The 14,040-nt window shown below is 41.7% G+C and overlaps 1 protein-coding gene across 7 annotated transcripts in view; it reads left to right on the top strand.

Moving 5' to 3' along the window:
• The window catches only part of chd6 (chromodomain helicase DNA binding protein 6), a 350,247-nt gene extending 337,477 nt beyond the window's left edge, over positions 1-12,770 (top strand). For all 7 annotated transcript variants that reach the window (XM_073062265.1, XM_073062264.1, XM_073062266.1 and 4 more), the window contains one exon: positions 3,421-12,770. In XM_073062265.1, the coding sequence (XP_072918366.1) occupies positions 3,421-4,311 (891 nt within the window). In that variant the 3' untranslated portion in view covers positions 4,312-12,770. The remainder of the gene's footprint in view (positions 1-3,420) is intronic.
• The last annotated feature ends 1,270 nt before the right edge of the window (positions 12,771-14,040 follow it).

The raw sequence follows: 14,040 nt of genomic DNA on the forward strand, positions 1-14,040 counted from the left end.
TTTTTGTTTTTTTTGCATTTTGGAAAATATCCCAACTTTATTGGAAATGGGGTTTGTACTTTCTTGCACTTTTTAATACTCCTCAAGCACCTTATTTGCTCCTTGTTGCCTATACCTGCCATACATCTCTCTCTTCTTCTTTATCAGATTTCCAATATCCCTCGAAAACCAAGGTTCCTTATTCTTATTCACTTTGCCTTTAATCCTGACAGGAACATACAAACTTTGCACTTTCAAAATTTCTCCTTTGAAGGCCTCCCACTTACAATCACGTCCTTGCCAGAGAACAACCTGTCCCAATCCACGCTTTTTACCTCCTTTCTCATTTTTTCAGATTTGACCTTTTTCCAGTTTAGTATCTCAACCCGAGGACCAGATCTATCTTTATCCATGATCAAGTTGAAACTAATGGTGTTATGATCACTAGACCCAAAGTGTTCCCCTACACACACTTCCGTCACTTGTTCTAATTGGTTTCCCAATAGATCATCTAATAGATAGATAGATAGATAGATACTTTATTCATCCCCATGGGGAAATTCAACTTTTTTCCAATGTCCCATACACTTGTTGTAGCAAAACTAATTACATACAATACTTAACTCAGTAAAAAAAAAATGTGATATGCATCTAAATCACCATCTCAAAAAGCATTAATAATAGCTTTAAAAAGTTCTTAAGTCCTGGCGGTAGAATTGTAAAGCCTAATGGCATTGGGGAGTATTGACCTCTTCATCCTGTCTGAGGAGCATTGCATCGATAGTAACCTGTCGCTGAAACTGCTTCTCTGTCTCAGGATGGTGCTATGTAGAGGATGTTGAGAGTTATCCATAATTGACCGTAGCCTACTCAGCGCCCTTCGCTCAGCTACCGATGTTAAACTCTCCAGTACTTTGCCCACGACAGAGTCCGCCTTCCTTACCAGCTTATTAAGACGTGAGGCATCCCTCTTCTTAATGCTTCCTCCCCAACACGCCACCACAAAGAAGAGGGCGCTCTCCACAACTGACCTATAGAACATCTTCAGCATCTCACTACAGACATTGAATGACGCCAACCTTCTTAGGAAGTACATTCGACTCTGTGCCTTCCTGCACAAGGCATCTGTGTTGGCAGTCCAGTCTAGCTTCTCGTCTAACTGTACTCCCAGATACTTGTAGGTCTTAACCTGCTCCACACATTCTCCATTAATGATCACTGGCTCCATATGAGGCCTAGATCTCCTAAAGTCCACTACCATCTCCTTGGTCTTGGTGATATTGAGACGCAGGTAGTTTGAGTTGCACCATATCACAAAGTCCTGTATCAGTTTCCTATACTCCTCCTCCTGTCCATTCCTGACACACCCCACTATGGCCGTGTCATCAGCGAACTTCTGCACATGGCAGGACTCTGAGTTATATTGGAAGTCTGATGTGTACAGGGTGAACAGGACCAGAGAGAGTACGGTTCCCTGCGGCGCCCCTGTGCTGCTGACCACCGTGTCAGACCTACAGTCTCCCATATTGCATCCTCTCTAATTGGTACCTCTATATATTGATTTGGAAAACTTTCCTGAACACATTTTACAAGCTCTAACCCGTCTAGACTTTTAACAGTATGGGAGTCCCAATCAATATGTGGAAATTTAAAATCCCCTACAATCACAACTTTATGTTTCCTGCAGTTGTCTGCTATCTCTGCAGATTTGCTCCTCCAATTTTCGCCGACTATTGGGTGGTCTATAATACAACCCTGTTAATGTGGTCATACCTTTCCTGTTTCTCAGCTCCACCCATATGGCCTCGATAGACAAGCCCTCTTATCTGTCCTGCCTGAACACCGCTGTAACATTTTCCCTGACTAGCAATGCCACCCCCCAAATCTTCATCCCTCTGCCTCATCACGTTGGAAACATCAGAACCCTGGAACTTTGAGCTGCCAGTCCTGCCCCTCCTGTAACCAAGTTTCACTAATGGCTATAATGTCATAATTCCACGTGTCAATCCACACCCTCAGCTCGTCTGCCTTCCCCACAATACTCCTCGCATTGAAATAGACACACCTCAGAAGATTATTACCACCACACACAACCCTTCTATTTCTGACTTTGCATGAACTTTTAACATAATTTATTTTCACCCCTGCTCCACTATCTGCTCTGGCACTCTGGTTCCCATCCCCCTGCAAATCTAGTTTAAACCCTGCCCAATAGCACTAGCAAACCTCCCTGCAAGAATATTGGTCCCCCTAGTTCAGGTGTAACCCATCTCTCTTGTACAAGTCCCATCTGCCCCAGAAAAGGTCCCAATGATCCAAAAATCTGAAGCCCTGCCCCCTACACCAGTTCCTCAGCCACATGTTCATCCTCCAGAGCATCCTACACTTACCCTCACTGGCACGTGGCACAGGTAGCAATCCTGAGATTACTACCCTTGAGCTCCTGCTTCTTCCTGCCAAGTTCTCTATACTCACTCTTCAGGACCTTCTCACTCTTTCTTCCAATGTCATTGGTACCGATGTGTACCATGACATCTGGCTGCTCACCCTCCCACTTCAGAATGCTGTGCACGTGATCAGAGACATCCCTGACCCTGGCACCCAGGAGGCAACAAACCATCTGGGAGTCTCTGTCACGACCACAGAACCTCCTGTCTGTACCTCTAACTAGCGAGTCCCCTATCACTACCACTCTCCTCTTCTTCCATCCTTCCTTCTGCACTACAGAACCAGACTCAGTGCCAGAGATCCAGCTGCCGCAGCTCTTGTTGAGGAGAATGACCACAGGGGAACACTGCTCTGCCTGCCCTTTCCCCTTCCCTCGCATGGTGGTAACCCAATTACCTGTGCCCTGCTCAATTTGGCGTAGCCTTCTCCCCACAACTTTTGACACCCTTACTAATCAAGAACCTATCAACCTTTGCTTTAAATACACCCAATGATTTGGCTTCCCCAGTTGTCTGTGGCAGTGAATTCCACAGATTCACCACCCTCTGGCTAAAGAAATTCCTCATCTCTGTTCTAAATGGACATCTCTCTATTCTGTAGCTGTGCCCTCTGGTCCTGGACTCACCCACTATAGGAAACATCTTCTCCACATCCACTCCTAGGCCTTTCAATATTCGATAGGTTTCAATCAGATCCCCATCATTCTTCCAAACTCTGGTGAGTACAGGCTCAGTGCCATCAAATGATCCTCATATTAACCCTTTCATTCTCAAAATCATACTTGTGAACAACCCTGGACCCTTTCCAATGTCAATGTATCTTTTAAATAAGAGTCAGAACTGCTCTCAATACTGTCGAAAGTCCATTCTGATCAGTCTTACCCCAATTCTGTTACCTAACAAATGGAAGTCACATAAATTAGTAGTGCTGCTTTTGGAGAGCTTTGAAGTGTGTCACTGCAATCATCTTATCACTCTTTTCTTTGGTGTTCAGGGCTTTCTACCAGAGAACAAGTTCAGTCGTATCCTGACTGAGCCTGTGGTGAAAGAGGCTGGTGCCAGAAAGCGGGGGCGGAGACCACGGAGTGAAATGGTCAAACCCGGCGGGGTTGTCGGTGACACCACCTCAGCAATGGGACCAATGTTCATGAACGGGCTTATCGCTGGGATGGATCTAGTGAGCCTTCAGAACTTCAGAAATATTCATAACCTTCAGCTGGCCGGACTGATGGGGTTTCCAGCTGGATTTGCTGCAATCCCTTCTGGAGAGGACGGCAAGAACAGCCTGAACATGTTGCCCATGATGTTGCCTGGGATGGCTGGAATGTCCCATGTGTTCGGGGTAGGGGGATTACTGAACAGCCCATCGGTGGTATCAGGTACCAGCACTTCATGTACGTCCACACTGACCACAAGTGTTTCTTCGAAAGCGAGTAAAGGCAGCGAACAGCAGGGCAGTGCTGCCGAGTCGAGGAAACACGAGGAAGGTTCTCTGTCAGCAGAGAAGCCAGGTCCGAGTACATCTTTCCCTGACTCTGGGGAAGCCAGAGTTACCACCAGCAATGTGTTGCCCTTCAACCCATTCCTACTGCACAGTATGCCTGCTGGATTAATTTACCCTTCCATGTTCCTTCCACATGGTGTCGGCATGGCAATGCCTGGCTTTGCGCAAGCAGGACACACTGAGGGAGACAGCACTGGAAGCCCAAAGAAAAAGAGAAAGAAAGCCAAGGAAGAGGCTGCAAGTGATGGAACTGAACCCTGCCCACAGCTAACAAACACAGAAGAGAGCACGAGAAACTCGGCAGACACCACTGCTGTACAGGACAGTTCTGTGCAGGAGACTGAGAAAAACTCTGTAGATGGTACTCAGAATGCCGAGTAGAATTTATATTTACTTTTAGGTCAACTTTAGATTTTCTTGATTTAAAAATTTAAACCATGTTTATGATCCCCTCCTGCCTCAAACTGTTCTCTCCCCAAACTACTTTCAATTCCATCCACCAATCCTCCTCCTCACTCACACTGTGTGGGGCTTAGGAATCTAAAGCAATTGTGTTAAAATACATCTCTGAGGTTGCTTTGATTGCAAGTTTTAATTGGTGACTGCATTCTCCACAGCATGAGCTATGCTTGGGTTCTTGCTTCAGAGATTATGGTGAGCTAATCCTTGGAGATGGGAGGAGAGAGAAGTTAGGAGGCAAAAATGTCCCAATCCTCCACCACTTAGACTTATCACACAAGGGTATTGTCAGCAGTTACTTGGTGCCTCTTGCTCTAGGCTCTAGTTTTGTAAGTATTTCACCACCCCCCCCCCTTTTTTTTTTATAAACACTGGCCACAGGAAAGGAGAGAAGATTCTACCAGGTTAACTCCCTGGCCAACAAGATTGAGAGTTTGTGCTTGTTCTGCCTTTACGCAGTACCAGAAGTCTGTTGGTGAGTCTGTTATTAGGCACGGCCCCGTGGCTTTGTATCGCACTCTAGTAAACTCTTTATAGGAGTGCATACTTCACACAATAGCTGTTCCACTTTCTGTTGCACTAGAATCAGTTAAAGTGTTTAATGTTGGCAGAAGAGAATATGCAAATAAAAGTTAAAGTGATTCTTCTTTAGGACAAATCCCCTTGAAAAGTTTGAAAATTGGAGTTTTAAAAGATAGATTAAAATTTACAACAAAGCATGAACAGAATTATTCTTTCTATGAACTGAGGAACCAGTTAGAAAGCTCAGTGAGAAACCAAGGGGAGCTACACTGTATGACTGACATTCTCAACATGTATACCAAGATGTGTAACTTTGTAGCCCTGTGTGATGCACAAAACAGGTTATTTTGAGCCAAGCAGATGTAAATACTGGTGCTGATCCATAAAGGTAAATTAATGACGTGAAACTCCAATCATAGATTAGTTGCTTTTCGTAAATACAGAAAACGCTGGAAGTTTACAGGTCAGACAGCAGCTATCGAGAGAGAGTAAGATGGTATTGTATTAGGTCTGTGACCTCTCTTGAAAAAGTCATCAACCTGAATCATTCACTCTTATTCTCCACAGCTGCAACCTGATCCAATGAGTATTTTCGGCTTGTTCAGTTTCAAAGTTCATCTGCAGCCTTTGGTTTTTAAATAGTTGCTTGTAACTAGTACTAGTTGAAGATCACCTGCTAAGGAACTGACAGATATCATGCCTTGCTTTTGTGTGCTGTCAGCAACCAGAATCTGTATCAGTTCTGTCTGCTCATCCTGCCAATGTGCCAGCAGGCTGGTATTTAGTAGCCAACCTTGCCACAGGTTCCATCTCCCTTCCCTTGTGCACACCTCCACCTCTGCGCCAAATCCACAAGACAGTATCCTGGAATTCAAAGTCTTGGCTTATCAAATTATGTAACACCTTTAGATGGTATTGCTGACCCCTGTAGTGAGGTGTTGGCACACTGGTTTCCACGTTGCAAGATTCTGAATCCTACTGTAGTAATTTAAAAATGAAATACTGAGTAGGTGTGTGAATGGAAGATGAGGTTTTTCTGTTACTGTATGACACATTTTTTTGTATTTTAGTTGTTTTATGAGGGTGGGGAGGGAGCCAGGTTATAATCAAATATGTTCTGCCTTTTTAGCCTTTAGTTAGTGAATTTTTATTGATTTTTAAGCGACAAGAAAAACTTTTAGAACGGTCACTAAAGACCAATTTTATTGATGACTTTCTGAACCCACTCCATTACAAGTTGGTCTCTTGTTTTCAGAGTGGGTGGCAGTGCGAGTCCTTCGTTAACTTGGAGGATCAGTGAGCCTGGGTTAGTATTAAATGATAAAATACCCCTTTTCTCTGCAGCCTGCACTTCCAACATTTAGCTTAGAAGATGCCGGAATGCAGTTTTAATTGTGGCTGATTAACAGAGGAATATCCTACAATGAAGTGATATTACAGTGGCAGCATGAATGGAAAGAGATTTTAACTACACTCCCTTCCTCTTCGCCTACCGTTTGCTGCTTTGACAATACCAGCATACTGAGGCAAGAGGTGGACACTGGCCTCCGTTCAACCTGGCAAGGAGTCCTGGTGCTGGGTTCCATGACTGAGCTTGGACATGAAGCTTTTGATGATGGTTTATTTCCAAAGGGAATATCAAGTTTTGAAGTATTCAAAGTTTACTGTCCATTGAAGTTTTTTTTTGAAAAACATTGATTTTCATTTTCTTTACTGTTACAACCTTACATAACTTATGGATTTGTGCCGAGGTCCAATGTTGAGTCATATATTTCGTTACTACATTATTTATTCATCTGTTGAATGTCTATGTGTTTTTATTATATATAATAATTATTCTGAATCACTAACTATAAAATTCTGTCTTGTTTTTTTTTAAACCCTAAAAGGCAAGCAAATGGCCTGATGTTTGCACGGTGTATTCAGCAGTTTGAAGTTAGAAAACTATTCCAAAATCTTTTATTGGAGATGTTTTACAAAAATGCACTGTATTGGATGAGACAGTATCCCATGTTTATCTGCCCTCAGTTATATTAATCCAAATCACTTCTGGGAAATTGTACACTGTAGCTGGTCTCTTACTGTGCAGAGTTGCTCTCTGTGATATATTATGCAGCAATTAACCCTGAATCTTCCTGAAACAATCCAAAGATTCTACAAACAATAGCATGGTAAATGTGGATCTGTTTGTTAATTGTTTCATAAATAATGCTGCTTTGTACAAAATTGACATAAAAGAGTTAAAGGTATCAGAAATTGGGTGACTATACTCTATTTTGCTGCTCTAGCCATTGCCTCCCTCCAGCTCGGTTGCATCTGTTACAGTCCTGCCCATCTGCTGTATATGAGCTCATAGGTGAACTCATCGAGCAAAGAAAGGCCTAAGTCACACAGATGGTTGTGAAAAGAGCAACACACAAAGCACTGGAGGAACTCAGTAGGTCAATCCAGCATCTATGGAGAGCAACAAACAGTTGAGGTTTTAGGCTGAGACCTTTCATCAGGACCAAAACATCAACTGTTTATTCCTGTCCATAGATGCTGCCTGCCCTGATAATTTCCTCCAGTATTCTCTGCGCGTTGCTCTGGATTTCCGGCATCTGCAGAATCTCTTGTGTTTAAAATTGTGAGAAGAGGCCAAATCCCCTTGTATTTGTTTACTTTATGATACTTCTGATACAATTTTGAATTCAGTTTGGACATGTCTACTAGTCAGCTTGTGTTTCATATCTTCATCATAGAGGGTTAATCAAGCAGGACTTGGGTAAAGGCCTGGATGCAGGTAGCCTTCCTCTTTCAAGGTTAAGTTTAAATAACTTAAAAATTGGATGGAGGACCAATGTCTTTCAAATGGTAGTTACTGATGGCTGAAAGAATTTAAGACCTAGAGCATTACAGCACCAGAAATAGGCCCTTCAGTCCACCCTGCCCATGCCAACCTGATCTTCTGCCTAGTCCCATCTACCTGCACTTGGACCATATCCCATAAAACTCTTCTCATCCATGTACCTATTCAAACTTAAATGTTACAATTCAACCCACATCCACCATTTCCACTGGCAGCTCATTCCACACTCTCACCACCCTCTGAGTGAAGAAGTTCACCCTTGGGTTCATTTCACCTTTCACTCTTAGCTTATCACTGCTAGTTCTAGTCTCACCCAATATGAGGGGGAGAAAGTCTACATGCATTTGCACTATAACCCCTTATAATTTTGTATACCTCTATAAGATCCCTATTAATTCTCCTACACTCCAAGGAATAAAGTCCCTTCTCTGTAACTCAGGTTAGCACCATATAGCGGTGACTACACTGGAGTAGGGTGGAGGCACACAGAGCAGGTGCTGGGCCTAACCACTGGGGCCAGAATCCACCACTGCTCTACTAACACTGGAAAAACTTTCTAGTCCACACAGCCTCCAGCTCCTGATCAGGCTACCCCATCAGTATGACTTCCAAACAAATAGTTTCAAGTGAATCTTGATGTTGACCTTCAATTTTGCTTTTTTTCACCTTCCTGGTCACCACCCAAACCTGCCTCTCTTCTCCCCCATCCCAGTGAAAAGTGAGACACTAGAACAGAGGAGATCACTCTACACAATTCAGTTATCTCACCCCTACCTTGCAGAGTTTGCAAATAGATTCCAGCAACCAGGAGTGAACTGTCACATCTGCAATTCCATAATTTGTGCCTCCAATGTTGGAGTGATATTTGCAATTTTCCATCCAGAAGCATAATTCATGTATCTTTGCAGCGTTGAGAAACTAAGGCTGACATTTTGAACTTTCTTTGCATGTTTCTTATTATATTCTGGGATACAAATCTTTGTCTAACATAAGTTCCATTATTGACACATTGTCTAATTCATATATCTAAATATACAAAATTTTCATTTTGATTTTCTGTGTAACTGATATTTTTCCTCTTTCAGTGATAAGAGCACAAAGCACTTAACTAACTTGCCTGCCATTTCATTATGGTCCACTGTACTTTGTCAATTCTAACCAGCCCATTGAAGATGCTGGAGGAACTCAGCAGATCAAACACCAGGGGTAGAAACAGCCAATGTTTTGGGCCAAGATACTTCCTCGGGGCCTGATGTAAGGTGTCAGCTCAAAATGTTTACCATTTATTTATTTCCCTCTATAGATGCTGCCTGACCTGCTGAATTCCTCCAGCATTTTGTGTGTGCTGCTCTGGATTTCCAGCATCTGCAGAATCTCGTTTCTAACCAGCCCATATTCATTTTAACAAATCTCAAAAATTCAAAAGAACTTCTTTATTCTTTTTCTACACCCTTTTCTATATGTTTCTTTCTTCTGTTAGGTTCCCAACTTTCATTTGAGCAAAGCCTTTTCCTCATTGAGTATTTTTTGCTTAAATGTAAAATTGGATCCACTGAATTTTAGAGGAATCTTTGGTCCCTTATTCAAATATGGCTAGTAGTGTTTGGTTTTCCACCTGAATCTTGCAACAATAGTCAATCTTAAGGGAAGATTGTTCAACATTTTGTAAATTACGCTGTCCAATTCTTTGAGTTAATTTTGATCATGCTTGTATCAGTCCTCAATTTGGAGACACAGACTACAGTGGGTCGAGCAACCTCTGCAGAGGCAAAGGGTGGGTATGTGTTTTGTGTTGAGGCCTTACTTCAAGTGCTGCATGACCTGCTGAATTTTTCCAGCAATTTGTTTTTGCTCTGGATTGAAAAAAATTAGATGACATAACTCTGAGCCCCAAGTTCTTCTTGTCAGCAGCCACAATAATGTGTTGCAATTACTGGTGTTCTTCAGTGGTAATGCAGATTCACAGAGACAGGCAAAGGCAGACCTCAGTGGACATTGCTTTGAATTGTCAGTGAAAATCGCAGGTGGCAGACTAGATAACCAACTGCCACAAATTGTTACAAGGATTGATGGGCAGTTACTGGAGCAAAATGCAACACTTCTTGGAGTAAATTTTTGTACTTCTAATGGCCCTCCCATCTTTCATTATTATTTTAGTCTCCATCATTGTTTTATTGAGGACAAAAATAGTGCAAGTCTATTCCAAATGATACAGTTTAACAGACATAAATATTTTTTCAAATTGCTTTGGAGGAGTGTCTATATGGCTTGAGCAAACCATTAACTGGGAGTGTCTTTTTATAACATGATAGCTCTTACTGTGTAGTGCCCTGTGCAGACTTGCCATTTCCTGCTACAAGATTTTAACACTAAAAGCTTGGCAAAGAGGAAAAAAGGTGAAAACTTCTGAAACCATTCCTGTTTGCAGATAAGCCCTATAGTTATCTATGTAATTATGTGTTTTTAAAAATAAAAAAATGAGAATTTGATGCAGAATGCGCACTAGGGAGCTACTTTGAGTCAGATCTGGTTGGGACGTATCCTTTTACTTGAACTCTACAAAGTAATCTCACAAAGTTTAATTTTATGGGTCTGGATCCCTGTCTAAAGAGCACATTATAGAAAGGTGGCTTCAGTTCATCATTTTGTTTTTGCTCTTTCTGGTAAATTGATCAAATGCTGATGAAACCAGTAACTAGGTACCTGTGAAGGGATTGTGTGGATGGGACATGTCAGTTAGCAGAAGCAGACCAGGGTGAATGAACTGCAGTGGTTTAAAAGCTGTGTTTGAAACAAGTTGCATTTATATCACAAGGCAAACTGTATATTATGGGAAAACGAGCACAAATTGAGATTGGGAAGGGGAGTGGGCTACATATCACAAGGCCAGACCTTCTGTAAATATAAAAATATACTTGACATTCTTTATTTAAAATGCAGAGGGACTCTAGAAAATTATAGCAATAAATTAGAGAACTGTTATGTGTTGTATAAAGAATTTGTGAAGTATATTTCTGTTCCTCTGTTCATTTCGGCAGGCTTTGTTTTGTAATGAGGCCACTGTAGAATAATGAGTAAAAAGAAAAATTAAAAAAAAACTTTAGAACTGCTTAGACACTCTGTTACACAATGGCAGTGGAAAGTGAAACTAGACTGTGTGTAGTTTCTTCTATTTATCCTATTAATTTGTTGAGTTTTACTTTTTTATAGGTATTCTTTTTGTGTAATTTATATATAGGTGTACAGACTATATGCTGGTCACTGGTTCCACACAGTTTCCCTTTGAGAAATGTTTTTAGTTTGATGTACTGATTTTGTTTGGATCAGATGGCAGCACTGAAAAATTATGTCTTCTTGTAGACCGCCCCACTTAAATCAACGATTTTCAATGTTTCAGTGTTCATGAAAGGTATGTGTGTTCTTGTTACCTTGTGCTAACTAGACCCAGAAATAGCTGGAAGAGCTAGAGTTAATTTCTAACTGCATTTGCAGTTTGCTTTATTGGTTTTGGAGGAGGGGTGGGAAATGAGTCAAACGTTTCAAGTGAAGCTGGAAGATAAATCTTCAACCCTTTTGAAATTATTGCATGTTAAACTGGCAATAGAGAAAATATCACAGCAGGAATGACCTAACTAATGTATTTTACCACTGTACCTGTTTCACATCTCCATCACACTGGTTGATCTGCTGTTTACTCTTACAGCTGAGCTGTTGTCCATCAACCAAAGGCTGGTAGTAGCTTTGAAGTTTGTCACACAACACTCTCTTCCACATGTTGGTTTCTATAAAGTGTGGCGTGTCTCCTCTATCATTCCATTCCAAAAGTTGTTTGGACCTTGAGGTGTGAAACAGACATCACTTACCCATGACTGCTTATTGGGTCCTGCAGAACTTGCTTCGTGATAGTGTAGTTTGACTTTGGAATATTCCAATCAGCCCTGAAAGTCTTTTTTTTTCAGTCGAGCAATTCCAGTAACCTGGCATTAGGTATAAACTGTTCAGTGATTATTCAAACACTGTGTTTATTAAATTTTTGTTTCCACTGTTGTTTCCATTGTGTTGGAAACAGAATAAAATTTAATTATCAATAAAAGAAAAGATAAATGGAAGTTCATAACTTTTATATTTTAGATGTCTTAATTTCTGAATTATTACTATATGCTGTCTGATGTACAGCTATTCTAAAGACCATATTGTTACAATCTTCAAAACGTGTGCCTCCGTTGTCTGATGGGTACAAGACTGTCTTCAGGTTCATCAAGCTCAGCTTCCCCTTCCAGGTGTGATCAGCTGAATCTGTCCCTATTAACTAAGAAAATATTTTACCTGTTCTCCCAAATCAATAATTTAGATAGCCTGAAAGTAATAACTGCCTGGAGAAAATGGGGGATGAGTATTCTAGAGTTTGCTTGTCCTGTCAGGTCTTCTCTGGTGGTCGTGGTTGGTCAAGGTTCATGGTCATGCCTGTGGCCAGCACCACTGTTCTGGCATGACAGCTGTGTGGCAAGAAATTCTCAAAAAGAAGAGAATCAAGTAGCAGATTTCTGAGACAGTTGTCAGACAAATTATGACTTATTTTGCTTTATACTCTTGTGATTGAATAGTTTCTAAGTCCAAGTACGAGAGATCTCTTCCCCCATTCCACACCCTCTCCCCAATGGACCTAGGTCACCAGTTGGAGCTGGCTTCCAAATGTAGGAGCATCTAGGCATTGGGTGTGAAGAATATGTATGGCAACCAAGGCTTATTCTAATTGTGGTTGCCCTCGTCTCCACTAAAGGCATCATGGCTTGGGATTCTCTCTGCTCTTCGATCGTTTACCACTTTCCTGTTCTTAACATTAAGCCTTAGAATACATTGTTTTCAAATTTAGTTGCAATACTACGCTGAAGTACTGAATACCTCATTTATTTTGTAACAGTATCCCCAGTTCTACTGATATGATTGCTCTTGTATCCTAATCCTGTACCTGACTTGTTGAAAGCCTCAATAAAATGTTAACATCCTGGTATAGAGTAGTGTTGGTATTGGCTCATGTGAGAGTTTCCTGAATGTTTGAAGACTATGCTTTGGGTGTATCTTTCAGTCTGACACATAATGGGTACAGGAGTTGTTTGTGCTTGTCTCTGCAGCAGTGACAGCTTAGTCTTTATTACAGAATGTTCTTTTGTTCACTGGTACAGAACAGCTTAATGACTGAGGGGAGAATGGCTGCAGGCTATCCTGAATATGGTGAAATTATAGTTCTAACACAAGTACTGAGCATTTTTGTCTCCATGATGACGTACCTACAGTACTGCCTGGTCTGGAATACAGATGCTCAAAAATGGAATATTCCTGTCCCAGATACTCATGTTTTACCATCTGAGCAAGGCACCTGGATGAAAACACTTCCCTATAACAGATACCAACTAACACAGGAAATACATTTATAGTCTCTACCCAAAGACTTCCCTCAAATTCCCTTTGAAAGACTGTCCTATCACCTCAAACCTGTGGCCTCTTTTAAACTTAAGAGTGTCACAATCTATGTATGTGATCAGTATACTAAGTGCTGTGATTTCATATAAATGGAAATTGCCATTTAACCCCTTGAATCCATTCTGTCATTTCATTCCGATCATTGTCTACACCTCCCTTGTACGTTTCTTGCATATTCCTCTATAATTAAAACTCAGTGTTTCCATCCTACATTTGAATTAATCCACTTCTTATCATTAACAGATTTTTTTTAATTTAAAAATTTAACCTTCAACTTTCCTAGTTGGCATTTTACAAACATTATGTCTCGGGCTCTAATTATGAGTGCCTACTTTTTTCCCTTCGCTCTTTTCCAGATTCTGAGAGGATGTGGGGCTGTTTGTCTCTTGTAACAAACTGTCTCAGGCAGAGTTTGTGTCACACCACTAACACCAGCAAGTGAGCGGATAACCCAGCCCAACAATCGTACCGATCCATCCAGAAGACACCTCGCACCCTATACTGCCATCACTATGTTGAGTACTCTCGTCTCCATCCCACCAATCACTCACTACCCTCCTCTCTGACACCTCATTTTCCCCACTATAAAATTCCACATTGCCCCCTCCCCGCCCTCTGGTGTGTTCCATTCCTCCCCTCCACTTCGCCCGAATCTTTAACCTCCCTCCCTGACCTCACCTCGGGGAGAAATTAACTACACATCCCTGCATCCCCTGCCGAAAAGTAGTCCGGAAAGCCGCACCTACCGCTGAATCCATGCGCTCCGCGGCTGCCTCCTCTCTCTCCATCTCTTTCGGACT

The sequence above is a fragment of the Hemitrygon akajei genome, chromosome 11 (genome assembly GCF_048418815.1).
Source record: "Hemitrygon akajei chromosome 11, sHemAka1.3, whole genome shotgun sequence".
Classification (NCBI taxonomy): Eukaryota; Metazoa; Chordata; class Chondrichthyes; order Myliobatiformes; family Dasyatidae; genus Hemitrygon; species Hemitrygon akajei.